The sequence below is a fragment of the Equus przewalskii genome, chromosome 1 (assembly GCF_037783145.1).
Source record: "Equus przewalskii isolate Varuska chromosome 1, EquPr2, whole genome shotgun sequence".
Taxonomy (NCBI): Eukaryota; Metazoa; Chordata; class Mammalia; order Perissodactyla; family Equidae; genus Equus; species Equus przewalskii.
Window position 1 is genome coordinate 114486552 of NC_091831.1, and position 19554 is coordinate 114506105.

The following is a 19554-nucleotide window of genomic DNA, read 5'->3' on the forward strand; positions in this document are numbered from 1 at the left end:
ACATAAAAAGATGGAAAGACGTTCCTTGCACATGGATTGGAAGAATAAACATAGTTAAAATGTCCATACTACCTAAAGCAATCTACAGATTCAATGCAATTCCAATCAGAATCCCAATGACATTCCTCAAAGAAACAGAACAAAGAATCCTAAAATTCATAGGGGGCAACGAAAGACCCTGAATTGCTACAACAATCCTGAGAAAAAAGAACAAAGCTGGTGGCATCACAATTCCTGACTTCAAAATATACTACAAAGCTACTGTAATCAAAACAGCATGGTATTGGTACAAAAACAGGCAAACAGATCAATGGAACAGAATTGGAAGCCCAGTAATAAAACTTCACATCTAAGGACAGATAATCTCCGACAAACGAGCCTGAGAACATACAATGGAGAAAGGAAAGTCTCTTCAACAAATGCTGCTGGGAAAACTGGACAGCCACCTGTAAAAGAACGAAAACAGACCATTCTCTTACACCACCCACAAAAATAAAATCAAAATGGATCAAAGATTTAAAGGTAAGACCTGAAACCACAAGGCGTCTAGAAGAAAATACAGGTAGTACACTCTTTGACATTAGTCTTAAAAGGATCTTTTCAGACACCGTGTCTCCTCGGACAAGGGAAACAACAGAAAGAATAAACAAGTGGGACTTACCAGACTAAAGAGCTTCCACAAGGCAAGGGAAAACAGGATTGAAATGAAAAGACAACTCACCAATTGGGAAAAAATATGTGCAAATCATGTATCCGACAAAGGGTTAATCTCCACAATACACAAAGAACTCACACAACTCAACAACAAAACATCAAACCACCCGATCAAAAAATGGGCGGAGGATATGAACAGACATTTCTCCAAAGAAGATACATGGATGGCACATAGGCACATGAAAAGATGCTCATCATCACTGATCATCAGGGAAATGCAAATGGAAACTACACTAAGATATCACCTTACATCTGTTAGAATGGCTATAATAACCAAGACAAAAAATAATAAATGTTGGAGAGGTTGTGGAGAAAAAGGAACCCTCCTACACTGCTGGTAGGAATGCAAACTGGTGCAGCCACTATGGAAAACAGTATGGAGATTTCTCAAAAAATTAAAAATAGAAATGCCATACGACCCAGCCATCTCACTACTGGGTATCTATCCAAAGAACTTGAAATCAGCAATTCAAATAGACTCACGTACCACTATGTTCAGTGAAACATTATTCACAATAGCCAAGACATGCAAGCAACCTAAGTGTCCATTAACTGATAAGTGGATAAAGAAGATACGGTGTGTATAAATACATATATACATATATATATATATATACAACGATTCCATCGTATATACAATGATTACCACTCAGCCATAAAAAGTGATAAAATCGTCCCATTCACAAAAACATGGATGGACCGTGAGGGTATTACGTTAAGCGAAACAACACAGATAGAGAAAGACAAACTCAGTATGATTTCTCTCAGATGTGGAAAATAAACACATGGACAAAGAGAACAGATTAGTGGTTACCAGGGGGAAGGGGAGTCGGGGGTGGGCACAAAGGGTGAAGGGGCGCAGCTATGACTGACAAAAAATAATGTACAACTGTAATTTCACAATGTTGTAAACTATCATAACCTCAATAAAAAAATTTTTTTAAAAAGGTTAAAATAAATAAATAAATGCTCTCTCATGTTCATTTTCACAAGTCAACTGAAATACTCTGAAAGAAGCACTCTCAGAACAATTCCAATTATTACGTTTATTGCTGATTTAGGCAAATCTTTCGAACCATGTATTGCTGTTTTCAGGAAAATAGTAACTATCTTTTCGATAAATGCACTAAAACAAATCAAATAAATGGCCTAATATATACCAATCCATTCACTCTGAAAATAACAAGTCAAAAGACAGATTATAACTAAATAATTTCATTTTAAAAATATTCAAATAATTAAAATCTGTGTTCAATTAGAATTGCTAAAAAACTCAACAAGTTTAAATTTCAGGGAAGTACTTGATTTAAATCACAAATCAAAACCAAATATTAAACCATCAAAGTTTCTTCTATCAACACTTCAAATGAAAAATTTAGCTTCTTACCAGACAGCTGCTAAATTGGAGTGCAAATGTAAACTATGAGGAAACCTCGAGGACCTGGCTGTCCAGTACTGACGGATCACATGCTGTTCTAGCCAGCTTCGGGCATCTGGCTCATCTACTGGAAGAAAATTTAATAAGTTTAAGTTATAAGAGCTAACAAAAAAACACAATCAACTTTGCCACAATATCTGGACTTAACGGTTCCTTTCAAACATTCAACTGAAAAAGGCTCTTTAAAAGCTACCTGGCAATGTCTATAAACATAAGCATTTATTTAAAACCATATAAATATTGAGACATACATACAAAATTCAATTAAATGCCATTGGCTAAAAAGTAAAAAGAAAAATATTATTCAATTTTAAAATGACCCCATGAATAAAAAGACACAAACAGTACACTTGAATGGTTCAATAATCATGAAAGAAATTAAAAGGGTAACCAGAGATGTTCCTAAGCACCCCCAAACCAGTACCAGGGTTTGAAGGATTAGATATCTTATACAGGTTGTTCAAGAAAAAGGGAAAGCTGCCTAACGTTCTATGAGGCTAATATAATTTTGCTTCTAAAACCAGATAAAGACATGATAGGAAAAGTAATTCACTAAAGAATAAAGATGGAAAATACTAAATTAAAAAACAGCTAATCCAATCCAATAATGAAGTAAAAAATAGCAGGAAGATCAAGGAAGTTTAGCACAGGAATTCAAGGGTGATTCACTATCAGAAAACCTGTCAATATAGTAATAGAGGAAAATTATAGGATTATCTCACAGATAAAGATTAGCATTTGATAAAGTTTAATATTTATTTGTGATTTAAAAACTCCCAGAAAAACAGGAATAGAAGGAAATTGTCTTAATTTGATAAAGGCCGCATACTCAGAACCTATACCAAAAACCATCACACTTAATGGAGGAATTTCAGAGTCAATCCTTTTAGGATGAAACCCATATACCAGGAAATCCACTCCCACTGCTACTGCTTCCCCTGCAGACTAGAGGGCTGGCCAGAAAAGAGACGTCGTTAACATATAATGAAGAAGATAAAAGGTATAAGAACTGGCAAAATTGTCAATATTTGCAGATGAGACTGATCATCTATTCAAAAACTCCAATGGAATCAACAAACTACTATAATTAATATGAGACTTCAGAAAGAATGTTGGGGGCTGGCCCCATGGCTGAGTGGTTAAATGCGTGCACTCCACTTTGGCAGCCTGGGGTTTGCTGGTTTGGATCCTGGGCACAGACCTACACACCACTCATTGAGCTATGCTGTGGTGGCTCCCACATAGAAGAACTGGAATGACTTACAACTAGGATATACAACTATGTACTGGGGCTTTGGGGAGAAAAAAACAAAAGAAGGAAAAAAAGGAGGAAGATTGGTAACAGATATTAGCTCAGAGCCAATCTTCCTCAAAAAACAAAGAATGTTGGATATAATGATAAAAGGAATGTTCCATCCAGAGGAAATAACACTTATGAATATATATGCATCTAACACAGGAGAACCAAAGCGCATAAAGCAAATATCAACAGACCTAAAGGGAGAAGCTGACAGCAATACAATAACAGTAGGAGACCTGAACACTCCACTTATATCAATGGACAGATCATCCAGACAGAAAGTCAACAAGGGAACAGTGGCCTTAAATGAAAACGTAGACCAGATGGACTTAACAGATACATAGAGAACATCACACAATGTTATAAACCATTACAACCTCAATAAAATAATTTTTTTAAAAAAGAATGTTGCACATAAGAACAATGTACAAAAACCAAGAGTGTTTGCTTACAACAGCAACAAACAAAGCAAAAAAAACAGCATTCACAACTATTAACATACAGAGAAATTAAAAAATACTTAAGATCTTTATAAAGAAAATTTCCAAAATCTAGTATGACAAAAAAGTAGAATAAATGTAGATGTTTTCATAGTAAAGACGTCAAATCTCCCTAAGGTAAATCTATAGATCCAATGCAATTCCAACAAAAATTTCAGCTGGGTTTTTATAAAGGAACTTATCACACTGCTTCTAAAATATCTATGGAAGAATACAATTTCACATATAGCTAAGTCAATTTTGAAAAAGAGTAATGGAGGTGAGCAAGAAACTTGCCTTCTACCTGTAGGGACATATTACAAAGCCACGTAAATAAAAACAGCCTGTTTCTCAGCAACTCACAGTAAGGGAAGAGAATAGAATGTTCAGAAATAAATACACATATTGTGATACAATAATGGTAGAACCACAAAGCAATGTAGAAAGAAGGAACTATTCACTAGATGCTGCTGGAAAATCAGCTCACGACATGGGAGAAAAATAAGCTGGGCCCTTTAATCTCACTTCATAGATAAAAGTAGACCTAGTGGTAGTATGTACAAACAATGAAATAGTATTCAACCTTAAAAAGGAAGGAAATTCTGAAGACACCTGCTATAACAGTGATGAACTTTGAGGACATTGTGCTAAGTGAAACAAGCCAGTCATAAAAGGACAAATACTACAGTAGTCCCCTCTTATCCAAGGGTAATATGTTCCAAGACCCCAAGCGGATGCCTGAAACCACGGAGAGTAACAAACCTTGTACATACTATGTTTTTTCCTATACATACATACCTATGATAAAGTTTAATTTGTAAGTTAGGTACAGTACGAGATTAACAACAATAATAATAAAATAGAACAATTATAACAATATACTGTAATAAAAGTTACCATAGAGCTTAACAAAAAGAAAAAAGAGGATCTGGTGGTCACCAAAAACCAAAACCTAAGGTAATAAATAAAGCAAACAGGGGCCAGCCTGGTGGTGCAGTGGTTAAGTTTGCACGTTCCGCTTTGGCAGCCCGGGGTTCGCCAGTTCGGATCCCGGGTGCAGACACGGCACCGCTTGTCAAGCCATGCTGTGGCAGGCATCCCGCATCTAGAGTAGAGGAAGATGGGCATGGATGTTAGCTCAGGGCCAGCCTTCCTCAGCAAAAACAGGAGGATTGGTGGCAGATGTTAGCTCAGGGCTAATCTTCCTCAAAAAAAAAAAAAAAAAAACCAAACAGAAGGAAAACACAGGAGAATGCTTTTGTAGGCAAAAATATCAAGACCCAAATATTAATCACATCATGAAAAACTCACAGGTTTGAGTACAAAAAATGTTTTTAAAAAATCACATATTCTGTTCGAAGGAGATCATGAAAAATGTTAATAGTCAAGTGACTCACCAGAAGATAACTGCAACGTCTAAAGCCCAGGAATTAATATCTAGATATACCAAGAACGCTGAAGGGTGGGGGTGAGCAGGAAGGACATGAAACCCAGAAGGAGAACAAGCAAAGGAGGTCAATGAGCACTTCACAGAAGGGGTAGGACTGAGGCACCTGAGGGACCAAATGGATTTCGCCAGAGCAGTCAAGACAAATGGAAATGAAAACCACAGGGGCCCACAGATGGGTGGATCTTATCAAGTAGGGATGAGACTGTGGGCCAGGTAAATATATGGGTATGGCACTAGGCAGAGCAGGTGACAGCAGCTCGGGGCCCGTCCACAAGGGAAGTGATAAGAGAAATGTGGTGTTGCAAACTGAAGAACACTAAGCAGCAGTCAGGAGGGAGAGAAGAGATGCACATAGGGTGATATGGACAGATTTAAAACAGTTAAATGAAAAGAGGAACAGAACAAAGTTTACACATAGCATAACACCAGTATGTAACTAAAAACAAAAGATACCAACCAACACAACGTGTTTTACAAGAACTCAGCATTTGTAAGAACATAGATAGCAAAGACATTAGAGCAGGTGCCTGCAATGGGGCTGGGAGAGAAAGGGAAAGGGGGTGAGAATCAGAAAGAGCATAAGAGAAGAAATAAACTGAACTAAAAGGCCCTGCACAGACTAGTGATGACAGTGTGCTCTAAACGCTCTGAACACTCTGCCCTGAAAGTCCAATTCGAGAATTAAAAAGAAAAGAAAGAGAAAACAAAATCAGAAAATCATTAGGATATTAAGTCAACTTTAACTACTTCTTGTGCATTTGGCAAGGTTCAAGTACAGTGAAGAGGGCCTGGTCACAGACCCCAGGTTCTGAGGTGAGCTTCATGGTTGCAGGACCACAGCAAAACCATTGTAACCAGGGCTTTGTTTCCTTATCTGCAAAAGGAGAAGCAGGATTAGATGTTCTAATTTCTAACACTGCTTCCAGCTCTTTCTGGATTCTACCAACTCAGAGTTCTTCACTAAAACTGAAAAAGCAGACATTCAAACTTAAAATTAAATAGTATAGATCTTTTCCTTTTACTTAGTTACTAATTTTAGCAAAGTCAATCATTCGCCAATAAAAAATAAACTAAAACATTTAGGACTAACAAAGTTCTCAGAACTATAAAAAAAAGAACAAAATTATACTCTAACTCCCTTTACAACATTAATTTTATAGTGCAACTTCTTAGGCACTACAGAGGAAAGGTCGACTAATAGTTTAAAAAGATTTGTTTTATATGGATGGGAGAGCTTACCGATATCTCAAATCACATGGAACCATTCTCAAAATGTGTCTTTCCTCCTAGAGAGTTCTATTAGAAAATGCTGCCAGCATCCAAGAACACACACCTTTCCAGTTGACACGAGGCCCTGGTTTCCTGTTTTGATCTTGTGCTTCTAAAGGCGTCCTGTCCACCTGAATCCCAGAGTCCTCTCTGCTTAAGGGCTGTTGATCATCTTCGCCTTCACTTTCTTCAGACCAATTCTGATCGAAAAAAGGAAAAACACCTTACTCTTTGAGTGTATAACAACTGGAGCTATTTAGATTAAAAGATTAAGAAAATTTCAGAAGAAAATCCAAAACTATACCAAATGAAACTTTTTTCTAAATGTCTTGAAAGTTACTATTACAGGATGGAATTATTTTTGGTGGCAAAAAATCCCAAGATTCACAGCTCCTTGAGGGATACTTATTCACTCCAACTTCCTAGTACTAATGCTTCGGTACAAGATTTTAATAAATCTTCCATAAGAAACTACTCTAGTTTAGTGGAGTGTTCCTGTTTTAGTTAAGTTGTAGTAGGGCAGAAGGACCCATAGAAATCGTCTATATCACAAGGCATGTATTAATATTGGCACTTACTGGTGTGTCTGCATTTGGACCAAGGTCAATTTCTTCACCTTCCATCAAGTATTTTCCCCAATCAAAATCATCTTTCTTTTCTAAAATGTAACAGAAAAATCTCATCAGCTTTATCAAAAATATGTAAAAAACCAAACCAAACCAAACCAACCCAAAACTATAGGAAAAAAGTCAAACAAAACTCAAAATGCATTTGAGAAATGCAAGTACAAAAATACTGAAACACTCAATAAATCGATATCCTAATACATTTTAAATTTTAATTTTTTATCTTCAAAGGTGATTTTTCTCTTTATATAACTGAAAATACTTTAACTTACAAAGTCAGAATTTGTTTTAAATGAAAATTTGCAATTGCAATTCCATCTAAAGCAACAAATATTTTAGTTTCATAGATTTTTACAACTTTTTAGAAAATCTCATGCTAGTAAATAAGTAATAAAACCAATTTCCCTTTTATTTGTTATATATTAAAGCATTTGTTAACGTACCCACTTCTTTATCTCTTGGTGTTTCCACATAATTGCTGTTTGAAGGAGAATCAGACAGACACAGAAGAAGCGACAGTATGGAGTAATGTGCATCTGTCTTTAAAACAAAAAGTGAAGACTATGAGTCACTGAGGTTGGTGAGAGCTTTCTAAAGCAGTCTGAGTAAAGAAAAGATAACTGCATGACAGTTATGTCAATTGTTTTCCTGGTTTGAGAAAACATGAATTATACCTAAATAAATCCTAATCTCTAAACGTTTTTTATAGTTCAAATGTGTACACATAAGGGACCTGTCAAAAACGCAGTATCTGAATCATAATGAAGAATTGTCAGACAAACCTAAATTGAGGGACAAGCTACCAAATAACTGGTTTGTGCTCTTAAAAATGTCAAAGTCAAGAAAATGAAAGGCTGAGGACTGTTCTAGATGAAAGGATACCAACTGGTAAACTGAGCAAAGGGAAGAGGAGTTTCTTCAACTATTCTTCAACTGTTAAGTTTGGTTTAAACTTAAAATATATTTTAAAAATCACATTTCAAAAGCTACCAAAAAATAAAAAAACCCCAAATGTGCTAAAGGTCATAAGCTATGCTTGGAAAGGAGAGAGGAGATAGCTTAAATTCAAGAACGGGAAGGGAAGTCTCTGACGGCTAAAGAGCAATAAGCTCTTCCATTATATGTTCTACAGTACTTCATGTACGTCTTTAGTGTTTATCATAATTATAATTAAGTAACTCTTTGGGCAGTGATGATCATTTCTCGTTTATTCTGTATTCCTACCACCTAGTATGATGCTAGGGACACCGCAGACATCTAGTCAACTTCCTGGGAATGAGAAGGCAATGCATCACCAATAAGACTGCAAGGAGCTGTCCTTTTCTTGGATAACTTCTCACCTGCTTGGAAATACCCGACATTCCTTTAACGAAGAAAAGAATTTTTACTCCACAAAGTGGCCTAAAGTGTAAATACTTGAAGAAAATAACTCTCACTATATAAATCTATTATTCAGTAATAATTGTTAATGTCAGATTGTTTCTTGGAAGAACTATATGCCCCTGAAAGAGGTGGAAGAGGAAAAGCAAAGGCACGCTCTAAACCCTTGGACCAAGGCATTGCCCTGCAGCTGTGTGGAGGTGCACAAAAGCAGCATTTGGTCATGGGAGGAGGACCTGCATGATGCCACTCCTCCATTCCTGTACCTTGTTCATGTTTCGCTAACATCTCTAAAGGGCACCTAGAGGACTCATTAACTGAGGTTATCACTTAACTACAAATTAGCACTGCTGGTCAAAACATAGCCTGTCAACCAGCAATACACCACCCTTTGAAAAACACAGGCTACAATAAAGCTGGAACTCTTTCTCCACATTAGTCACATGCCCCTTTTTGGTCTGTCTCCTGAAGCTCTGCATAGTCCCTGCTCCTCTCTGGAGAGCCAATGAACACATGTACACATATGTTGAAAGAGGCAGTGCCATGTGCTGTGCATTTATACCGGAGGTGGTCTTGAATCTCAAATTTAGAGATCACTTCACTTCCACATTCTTTGAAATCTAAAGATAGAAAGAAACAGATTTCCTAGTTTCAGTGGGGTTTTATAGATATGCCAAAGTCTTTGCTTATTTCTCCAAGAATTTCAAACAACCCCAAACTCTCCTTCTCCAAATATCATTTAGAGCCCGGAGGATGATGAACAGCTACGTACTGAGTAACTCCTATGGATACTATATATCTCTATCTATTTATAAATTAAAATACAGTGAGGTTAGAGACTCGGTTCTGGCATAATGGAGGGAGGTGGTCTTCAAATCCTCTCCCTCAAAAGTAACAATAAAGCTGGACAAGATTGACAAAGACAACCATTTCTGTGCTCTGGATTTCTGGATGGAGCACAGGCATACAAATGCTGAGAAGCGTTTATCCACGAAAATGACCTCAGGGGAGAATTGCATGAGTTTGTCACGTATTTGCCTAGAGCTATCTCCCTTTTCCCTCTCCTCTGTCAGAGGAGCAGTTCAACAAGGGCTAGACAGGAAGTGAAACCTAGCAGCCTTGCTGCCCTCTTGTCAGAGGAGGCTCACTTGAATCTGACGGCTGTCAGTTAAAGTGGTGGGCAACAGCAATGGCAAGTGAGCGGGGGAGCTAGTGGTTGCAGGCCTGTGTGGGGCAAGCAGCAGGCCAGCAGAACGTTTGAGGGTTTATCAGGGAGTTCCTGGATGCAAAACAGCCAAAGGGGGTTTGCTAAGCTCTCCAGATGTCTTGGGTTGACTAGAGGCTGTAAGGTGCACAGCAGAGACTAGAGTGGACGCAAGCCACCCACCCATCCTTCGCCAATGGAGCCTGACTCCGTGCGCAGAGAAGATGAAAGAGAGCCAACACAAAGTATAAGCCAGGACAGTCTTGAAAGTGGCCTTAAGTGTGAATGTACTTCTCAGTCCACACGCAAATAAATCAGATTACGATCCAAAAATCATTAATGTAGTACACCATATGTTATGGACTGAATGTTTGTGTGCCCCTCAAATCAATATGTTCACACTCTAACCCCTAATGTGATGGTATTTGGAGATATGGCCTTTGGGAGGTAATTAGGTCATGAGGATAGAGACCTGGTCTGATGGGACAGGAAGAGACACCAGACAGCTCTCTCTGTCATGTGAGGACACAGGGAGAAAGCAGCTGTCTACGAGCCAGGAGGAGAGTCCTCACCAGCAGCCAAATGGGCTGGCACCTCAATCTTAGACCTCCCAGCCTCCAGAATTGTGAGAGAATAAATTTCTTTTTAAGCCACCCAGTTTGTGGTATTTTCTTATGGCAGCCAGAGCTGAGTAACACATTATAGTAATAGACTTCAAGGCAAAAAAAATATGATTATCTGTAAGACACAGAAAGAGATTTGACAAAATCCAACACTCATTCATGATAAAAACTCTCAACAGATTAGGAATAAATGGGAACATCCTCAACCCGATAAACAGCATCTACGAAAAAGCGACAACTAACAACATAATTAATGGTTAAAACTGCAGCTTTCCCTCTAAGACTGGAAACAAGGCGAAGACGTCTACTCACTTCTATTCAGCATTGTACTGGAGCTCCTAGCCAGAGCAACAAGCCCAAAAACAAACACACAGAAAACACTTCACACTGGAAAGGAAGAAGTCAAATTGTCTTTATTCAGAGAGGAAATGATCCAAAGTGTAGAAAATACTAGGGACTCCAGAAGAAAATTACTAGAATAAATGAGCTTAGCAAGGCTAAGTAAACAAAGATCAGTATAAAAATAAATTATATTTTTATATTCTAGCAACAAGAAAACTGCAAATGAAATTAAGAAGACAATTCCATTCATAATAGGACCAAACAGAATAAAATGTTTAGGAATAAATGTAAAAGAAATGCAAGATTGTATGTGGAAAAAGAAAACTGCTGACAAAAATTTAACATGATCTAAATAAACAGTGTACATATTCATGGATTAGAAGATTTAATATTGATAATATTGTGTATTAGTTTTCTAGGGTGGCCATAACAAAATACCACAAACTGTGTGGCTTAAAACAAAAGGAACGGATTCTCTCTCAGTTCTGGAGGCTAGAAGTCTCAGATCAAGGTGCTGGCAGTCCATGCTTCCTCTGAAGGCTTGAGAGAAGAATGTTTCCTAGCTTCTGGTGGCTGCTAGCAATCTTTGATGTTCCTTGGCTTGCAGCTGCATCATTCCAACCTTGCCTTTGTCACTGCATGGTGTTCTCCCTGTGTTCAAATTTCTCTTTTCTTATAAGGACACCGATCTCTGGATTAGGGCCCATCCTAATACAGTTTGACTTCATTTCAACTTGTTTACATTGTCAAAGACTCTATAATAAGGTCACATTCACAGACATCAGGGGATAGGACTTGAACATATCCTTTTGGGGAAGACAGTTCAACCCAACAGATGGCATTACTTTCCCAAACTGATCTACAGATTTAATGCAATCCCTGTCAAAATTCCAGCAGGCTTTTTGCAGAAATTTAGCTGATCCTAAAACATGCATGGAAATTCAAAGGGTCTAGAACAGACAAAAATTTTGAAAAAGAAAAAGTTGGCAGACTTATATTATCTGACTCCAAAACTTACTATAAAGCTACAGTAATAAAGACAGTGTGGTATTTGTGTAAGGACAGGCATATAGATTAATGAAACAATTGAGAGTCCAGAAAGAAATCATTAGATTTACAGTAAATCTGTTTTTGAAAAAGTTGCCAAGACAATTAATAGGTAAAGAATAGTCTTTTCAACAAATGGTGACAGAACAACTGGAAATTCCTCAGTAAAAAAAATTAACTTAGATCTTTTCCTCACAACATATACAACAATTAAATCAAATTGGATCACAGATCTAATGGGAAGTGCTAAAACTGCTAGAAGAAAACCCAGGAGAAAAGTCTTTATAGTTTTGGGGTAGGCAAAGAGTTCTTTTGAAACCAAAGCATGAGTCATAAAAGAAAGAAATAGATAAAATGGACTTCATTAAATGAAACATTTTTGAGCTTCAAAAAAAAAATACCACTAAGAAAATGAAAAGACAAGCTGAGGACTGGAGGAAAATATCTGTAAATCAGTTTTCTGAAGAAGAACTTGTATGAGGAACATATAAACAACTCTGATGACTCAATAAGAAAAGCAATCCAATTTGAAAACGGGTAAAAGATGTGAATGGACATCACAGAAGACACACAGATGGCAAAAAAGCACACGACAAGATGCTCAACATCATTAGGAACTAGGGAGATGTAAATCAAAACCACAACGAGATATTACTACGTGCTCTCTAGGATGCCTATAATCAAAAAGACAATCACAAGTGTAGGTGAGGATGTGGAGAAACTGGATCCTTTATACATTTCTAGTGGGAACATAAAATGATACAGCCACTTTGGGAAATAATTTGGCAGTTTTTTAAAAGGTTAAACCTAAGCTAACCACATAAACCAGCAACTCTACTCCCAGAAATTTAAGAAGAGTGAGGACTGATGTCCACACAAAGCTTGCACGAGAATGTTCGTAGCAGTTCATTATTCTAACCAAAACTGGCAACAACCCGAATGTTATCCATTGGTGAAAAAGCAAAATGCAGCATATCCATACAATGCAACACCATTTAGCAATAAAAAGGAATAGAATACAGGCACATGCCCCACGTGGAGGAACTTCAAAAATATCATGAAAGACGCAGACACAAAAAATGCATATTATATGATCTCGTTTATATGAAATGTCCACGAGGGCAAATTTATAAATACAGCAAGCAGATCAGTAGTTTTCTGGCATTGGGGTGGGGCAGGCAATGACTGTAGAAGGGCTTGAGGGAAACTTCTGTGGTGACGAAAATGTTCTAAAACTGGATTACGGTTGCATAACTACATATTAACTATAAATCAGTAAATTGTACATTCACAATGGATGGATTTTTATGGTATGAAAGTTATATATCTATAAAGCTGAAAAAAAAGTGTGAAGTTACTGCTACACTACAGCAGATGTGTTGAAGATGCCACAGCAAGGAGAAAAGGCAACCAACTCCACCGGTGTAAGTGGTGCAGGAGCCAAGGACAGACAGGGAGAGCAAGGCGGAAAGGATTGCACAGATTTATTTCTTCAACAAATACTGTCTAGTCTGTTCCAGGTGCCTGAGGACGAGTCAGACACAGAGCCTTACACTTGTAAAACTCACATGTTAAAGGGGTAGACAGGAAATAAGCAATAATAAACATAATAATAAAAATGAAATACACTATCTATAGAGACAATACTTGAGTTTAATATTAAAGGATGAGATTCCTCAGGCAGGAGAGAAAGGAAGGGCAGTGCAGGTACAGGACACAGAACAAGGGGCCCAGCAAACCTAGGGCATGTCGTTCCACTGTGTTCAGGGAGTCCTACAGCTGGAAAAGTACAGAAAAATGACTGGAGAGGGCAAGGAAAAGGTCAAAGTAGGAATCAGAAGTGACTCTTACTGTTTCATCTAATTATTCTGCACAACATAGGTACTTTCACTGGCACAGAAGAAACTGAGATAAAGGCATCTGCCTTACCAAAATGAGCATAGTAATAATACCTACTGAATATGGTCTTTTGGGACTAACAGTGCCTGACAGGTGGTAAGTGCTCTAAAAATGCTTGCCACTATTTCTATTATTAGTACTATGGTGCTATCGAGTCTAATTACTAAATTCTACAGTCTACCCACAAAGCTATATAAAATGAATCAAGGAGAGATCTAAGAAAGATCTGCCTCCTTTTCTTTCAAAATGGCCCTTGCAGGAACAATCCTCCGAAGTGTGTTTCTAATTCTTAGGGCATGAATTCAGAGCACTGCAGCTCTCTCTTTTCTAGAAATACCTTCATAGCCCTTCCTTAAACTGATGGACAGTTTCAAAAATTATCTTAAGCTTTCTTCCTTAGGATATCAATCCCCACAGCATAGACAAAGGGAAAGCCTATCAATAATAGAATACTCCACAGAGGTTACTGTGAAGATTAAATGAGTGTGCAATAAACAGTTAACTCAAGAGGCCTGGGTTGCCCAAACCCTGAACATCTCAAAGGAGATGGCCCTGGACTGGCTCCTGAGAGATGACCTCGGAGCCCTTGGAATAGCCTGCTGAGAATAGTGCTTTTGTATGTCAGAGGCTTTGGGCCACACCGTAACAGCCTGATCAGAGTTTATGCTAACAATTTGACTTATGTGAATGCTTGTTTTCATCGGCCAAAGTCCTCGGTTTGACCTCTGTGGGGCTGGAGATTGAGGAGCTAAGGTCAGTCACAAGGGCAGCGCACGTCCATGTGACTGAACCCCAACAAAAACACTTCTGTTGGCTCAGGTGAGTTTCTTTGGTTGGCAACACTTTGTATGTGTTGTCACTGGGGGAATAAAGGGCATCCCCATGCAACTCCACTGGAAAGGGACGTATGGAAGCTTGTGCCTGGTTTCACCCTATGCATCTTTCCCTTTGCTCATTTTAAGTTTGTATCCTTTCACTGTAATAAACCATAACAGTGAGGATAGCAGCTTTTTTTGTGTTCTATGAATCCTTCCAGCAAATCATCAAGCCTAAGGGTGGTCTTGGGGACCCATGACTGAATATAAAAATGCTTGGAACAGCACCTGGCATCTAGTAAGTATTATACAGGTAGTTACTATTACCATATGCTGATGATGATAGCCATTTAAAAATTTTAATATAGCTAGACAGTGCTATTATTTGTCCCAATCTCTGATCTCATTTTCCATAGTAAGGTTGGGACTGAGAAGATGATTAAATAAGAACATGTTTTTTCTTTCACTACAAGCCTGAGGCGCACTGGGTTTGATGGCAATACTTAAGTCAATTTCCAGGAGATTCTGCTCTAGCCAGTAGACAACACTAAAACACAATGTTTAAATATTAACAGAAACAAATGGAAAATAATCAGATTGGAAATGGTAAAATACACAACAGAGACCTCACAATATAATGCATACCTTTATTTCTTTTATGCTTGGAAGTGATGCATTTAGAAATTCCTCAGTTAATCTCTTCCAACTAGCAGCTTTGCTGAGATCAGAGTGAATGTTGAATTTTTCATAAATTCTAAAATATATTTAAAAAATCTACTGTTATAAAGCTATACTAATAAAAAAAATTCTGGGGCTGGCCCCATGGCCGAGTGGTTAAGTTGGCGTGCTCTGCTTCAGTGGCCCAGGGTTTCTCTGGTTTGGATCCTGGGTGCGGACATGGCATCACTCATGAAACCATGCTGAGGCGGCATCCCACAGGCCACAACTAGAAGGACCCACAACTAAAAATATACAACTATGTACTGGGGGCTTTGGGGAGAAAAAAGGAAAAATAAAATCTTAAAAAAGAAAATCCTATAAGAAAACATTAATTTCTGAATCTATACATACATATAAAGCTGACTTACCCTTCTATTGTCTTTTCCACCTTGTGGCGGTTGACATCCAAGAAATGATGAAATCTAAAAGAAAAAAAGTAGTTCTTATATCAATTTTGTTATACAGCTAAGTAGATTAGTCTCATAGCCCTCCACACCCCTCCAGACCCCGTATACCCAGCTGTACGTTTCCAGGAGTGCATCTCTCTCCCTGCATCACTTCTACTGTCAAGGCGAACAGCACTGCATCTCAGAGACTGCTCAAGTACCCTTTCCGTAAGACACAGGTCATCCTGAGCCTCCCCAATCCCATCCTCTGGCTCCTTTGTCTTCCCAAAACGCCCTGTGTCTAAGTTCAGAGCACATTCTATATCAGGGGTTCTGAATCTGTTTATTGCCACAGTGAAACCCAGTGAAGCCTAGGGACCCCTTCTCAGAATAATGCTTTTAAATCATAAAATGAAATACAAAGGAAACCAAGTATACTGAAATACAGTATTTTTAAAAGTTTGTGATATAGTAACAGACACATTTCTTTATTAAAGCACTAAATAACAAGATATAGCAGTGGGTCTATAACTACCATTAAAGTAACAGTAGACAATACTTAGAAATATACGCATTTCTACCAGTGACAGAGTCATAGGTAAGCTAATACTGCTTGTTGCTTCCCTTCCTAACTGAAGGAAACGCTACTTTTCAGTTAGAGGTTAGTGTAGTTATTTTCTTGTCCAAATTCATAACATCCGAATTCTATCTCCAGGCCCTTGGGTTCAGAACTATTCTACATCATATGTAATTAACTTTCGTCTGCCTTCTTTAAGGACAGAAGCTATATCTCACTTATCTCTGAATTCTAGGGTCTAAAACATGTTCACAACTTTTAAAAACGCAAACATGAATTGTTCATTTTTGCGATGGACTAAAGCATCATAAAATTACAGTATAGTTCACTCAACTCTTATTTTCCACTTTTTAGTATCAAAGCCAACAATCTGTACTTAAAAGTAAATTACACTAATAAATAGATAATCTATCTAATTCTATCCCAGTAAACGGCTGAGTGGAACACCACTTTACTTATTACAATTTAGTTTTTTAACGTGTAAAATGTTACTCCCAACTCTAAAGTGATGTCGACCTACCTATCGCCATTTAGAAATATTAACAAATTATTTGGGTTACAGCATTTAAACTTCTCTGTGTTATATGACTTAGGCAGGTACTGTTATAGCTATAAGTTACATTGAAGAACTGAGTTTATTTCAGAAACTAGGCGGGCTTTTAGACTCATTGTCTATTCTCATTAAAAACCAAATAGGCATTTTTACGTATGATCCTTCAGTTTGATAATCAAGATTAGTTTTTTAAAAATTGTTTCCTATTCAAGATTTCTACTGAAATTAGACTATTATCACTAATATTCTTTTAGTAATAATTCCATTATAGTCAACAATCGTAACAGTATTGTCTAATTTACATCTTTCATAAACAAAAATGGGAGCTCTGACTTCACCTAAGTGTGTAAACTAAATAAATCCTTAAAAATTAATTACATGAGAAACTGTTGGTAGCTTGGAGTTCCATGTGCCAGGAACTATTCCAGGTGCTGGCATAAGAAATGAACAAAACAGACCAAGACGCCCGATCCTGGCAGAATTTGCATTCTACTTGGAGGTGGGGGTGAGGAGACAAACAGTGAACAACAGATAAGTTTGTCAATGTGTGACACCATGCATTTTGGAAAAAGAAAGAGGAAAGCAGGGTATGGGAGACGTGGGGTGGCCCGAGCAGGGTGAGGAAGTCGGTGAGAATACGGTTTTAAATAGGATGTCATCATTACTGTGCTCTAACACTTCACGTACCCGACCCTTCAGACAGGTGGAGCTCTGTGTACCGCCCTCGGGGCAGTGGGTGGGGCGGGGACCAGGACAGACAGACCCACTCTAGGAACTCGGTTCCAAAGCCGGAGGCTGACCTCCACCGACCCACAACCCGCTGCTTCAGCACGCATGTCCCCCGCGTCGGGACCCAGTGGCACGAGGGGCCCAGAGCTGTGGCGGCAGCAGGGAGCGCAGGAGCTCTGCGAGGGTCGGGCCGCGCTCCTGGTCCCGCCTGACTCCTTCCTGTCCCCGGCGCCGCGCCCCTCACCTGAAATTGGACAAGACGAAGTGCACGGCGAGCTGAAAGTCGGGGCCCGCCTCGTCCCGGAGGCCCGCCACACGGCGCAGGAGCTCACGCACATCTTGCTCCTGCCGTCGGTCCAGCCGGCTCCAAAGCAAACACGGCCGCGCCATGCCTCTGCTCTCCCGCCGTTACACACTAGCTGGAGCCGCTATCGCGAGAGTTCGCGCTCCCGCCGCGTTTAGCCTAGGCGCTGATCCTTGCTGGAGGCCTAGCTGTGCGTTTTATAGTCTCATCTAAGTTTAGCAGTGTCCTCAAAGGGCTAACCGTTATTATTAACATTAATAGTAGTCTGTGGTTAACCTTGGTTGGTGGTTTAATTTGTGATGTTCTGAGAGCAGTCAGTTCGTTCTCATTCAGTGTATCTATTTTGCACCTGCGTGTTCAGGTACCATGACAGGTTAGTTGTCCCTCCTTCTCCAGGCTTCACTTTCTTCCTTTAGAGGTCATCTCTGATGATCTCTCAGTTCCCCTCTGTCTACACAAGCAACACTATATGGTCTACACTGCAGCAGGCGTTGGCAAAGCAGGTTGTGCGGCACACAGGTGAGCGCTGCCCCTCCCAGCTCTCACGGGCTTGTGACTCCGAGTGGCCGAAGGAGGGCTCTGTAAACCGTGTTGACCAAAGGTGGGGTGTCATCTAATTCAAACTGTAGCTGTCAACTTTCCGTTAGCTATTGCTCATAACCATTCTGAAACCTGTTACGTAGACCACTTATTTTTTTCTTTTAGGGATCTAGATTTTCATGTGTTTTATTATATTGTGTTTCTGTAGTAATAGATAGCTGATAAACAACTATCTTGGTCCACTTGGACTGCTGTAACAAAGTACCACAGACTGGGTGGCTTATAAACAACAGAAATTTATTTCTGACAGTTCTGCAGGCTGGGATTTGAGATCAGGGTGCCAGCTTGGTTTGGTGAGGGCCCTCTTCCAGGAAGCAGACTTGTGGTTGTGTCCTCACATGGTGGAAGGGGTAAGGTGCCAGGGCCTCTTTCACAAGGACACTAATCCCAATCATGGTGGCTCCACCCTCGTGACATAATGACATCCCAAAGGCCCAGCCTCCTAAAACCATCACATTGGGCATTGGGATTTCAATATATGAATTTTGGAGGGATGCGAACATTCAGACCATAGTACCTCCCTAAGACATAGACTGCATATGATTGCACAAATCCCGTAAGGAGAAAATCATGTGGTAGAAATGATTCTACAGAATGGAATTTATACTCTCCCTGGGCAATCCTTCGTTCTCCAGTTTCAACTATCTGTGTGTTTATAACTCTCAAATCTGTGTATGCAGCTTGCATATTTCTTAGCACCCCAAATCTATAATTGCTTGTTGTACATCTCAAAAAATCAAAGTATACATGTGTAGTACGTGTGTCTCTACCTACCTCCCTGTCCAGCAGGTAGGTTTTGGCTTCTGGAGGGAGATTTAGAAAACTTTCAATAGGGCACTCCCAATGACTTGGACTTACTAGGACCTGAGCCACTCTCCCGGGCCTCCCTGGCTGGACTGGGCCAGTGTCCCTTTCTGGTTGAAGAAATTTTCCAGAGGTGGCTCTGACGACTGAGCCTCATTTAAAACACCATTAGGCCCTGGACACCTTCTGTGGTTGGCCCCGGCTGGTCACCTCCTCTACAGGGGATGCAGAAACGTTTTTGGAAATTACATACAAAGACAGGATGGCAAACAGTCCTGGCACACTGCTACGTGTG

General features: G+C 39.2%; 1 protein-coding gene across 18 annotated transcripts in view; it reads right to left on the reverse strand.

Annotated features, from left to right (window-relative positions):
- TUBGCP5 (tubulin gamma complex component 5) overlaps window positions 1-18035 on the reverse strand; it is a 122969-nt gene extending 104934 nt beyond the window's left edge. For 10 of the 18 annotated variants that reach the window (XR_011525960.1, XR_011525959.1, XR_011525971.1 and 7 more), the window contains exons 1-7: window positions 17796-18035; window positions 15675-15728; window positions 15232-15340; window positions 7720-7816; window positions 7229-7308; window positions 6715-6850; window positions 2102-2219 (exon numbers count right to left, since the gene is read on the reverse strand). Coding sequence is in view for 9 of the 18 variants with exons in the window: in XM_070572348.1 (XP_070428449.1) it covers window positions 2102-2219; window positions 6715-6850; window positions 7229-7308; window positions 7720-7816; window positions 15232-15340; window positions 15675-15728; window positions 17796-17941 (740 nt within the window). In the remaining 9 variants the exon portion in view is untranslated. Of the gene's footprint in view, window positions 1-2101; window positions 2220-6181; window positions 6256-6714; window positions 6851-7228; window positions 7309-7719; window positions 7817-15231; window positions 15341-15674; window positions 15729-17795 lie in introns of all 18 variants that reach the window. The other 8 variants (XR_011525964.1, XR_011525973.1, XM_070572364.1 and 5 more) reach the window with 3 other exon arrangements.
- Window positions 18036-19554: the final 1519 nt, after the last annotated feature.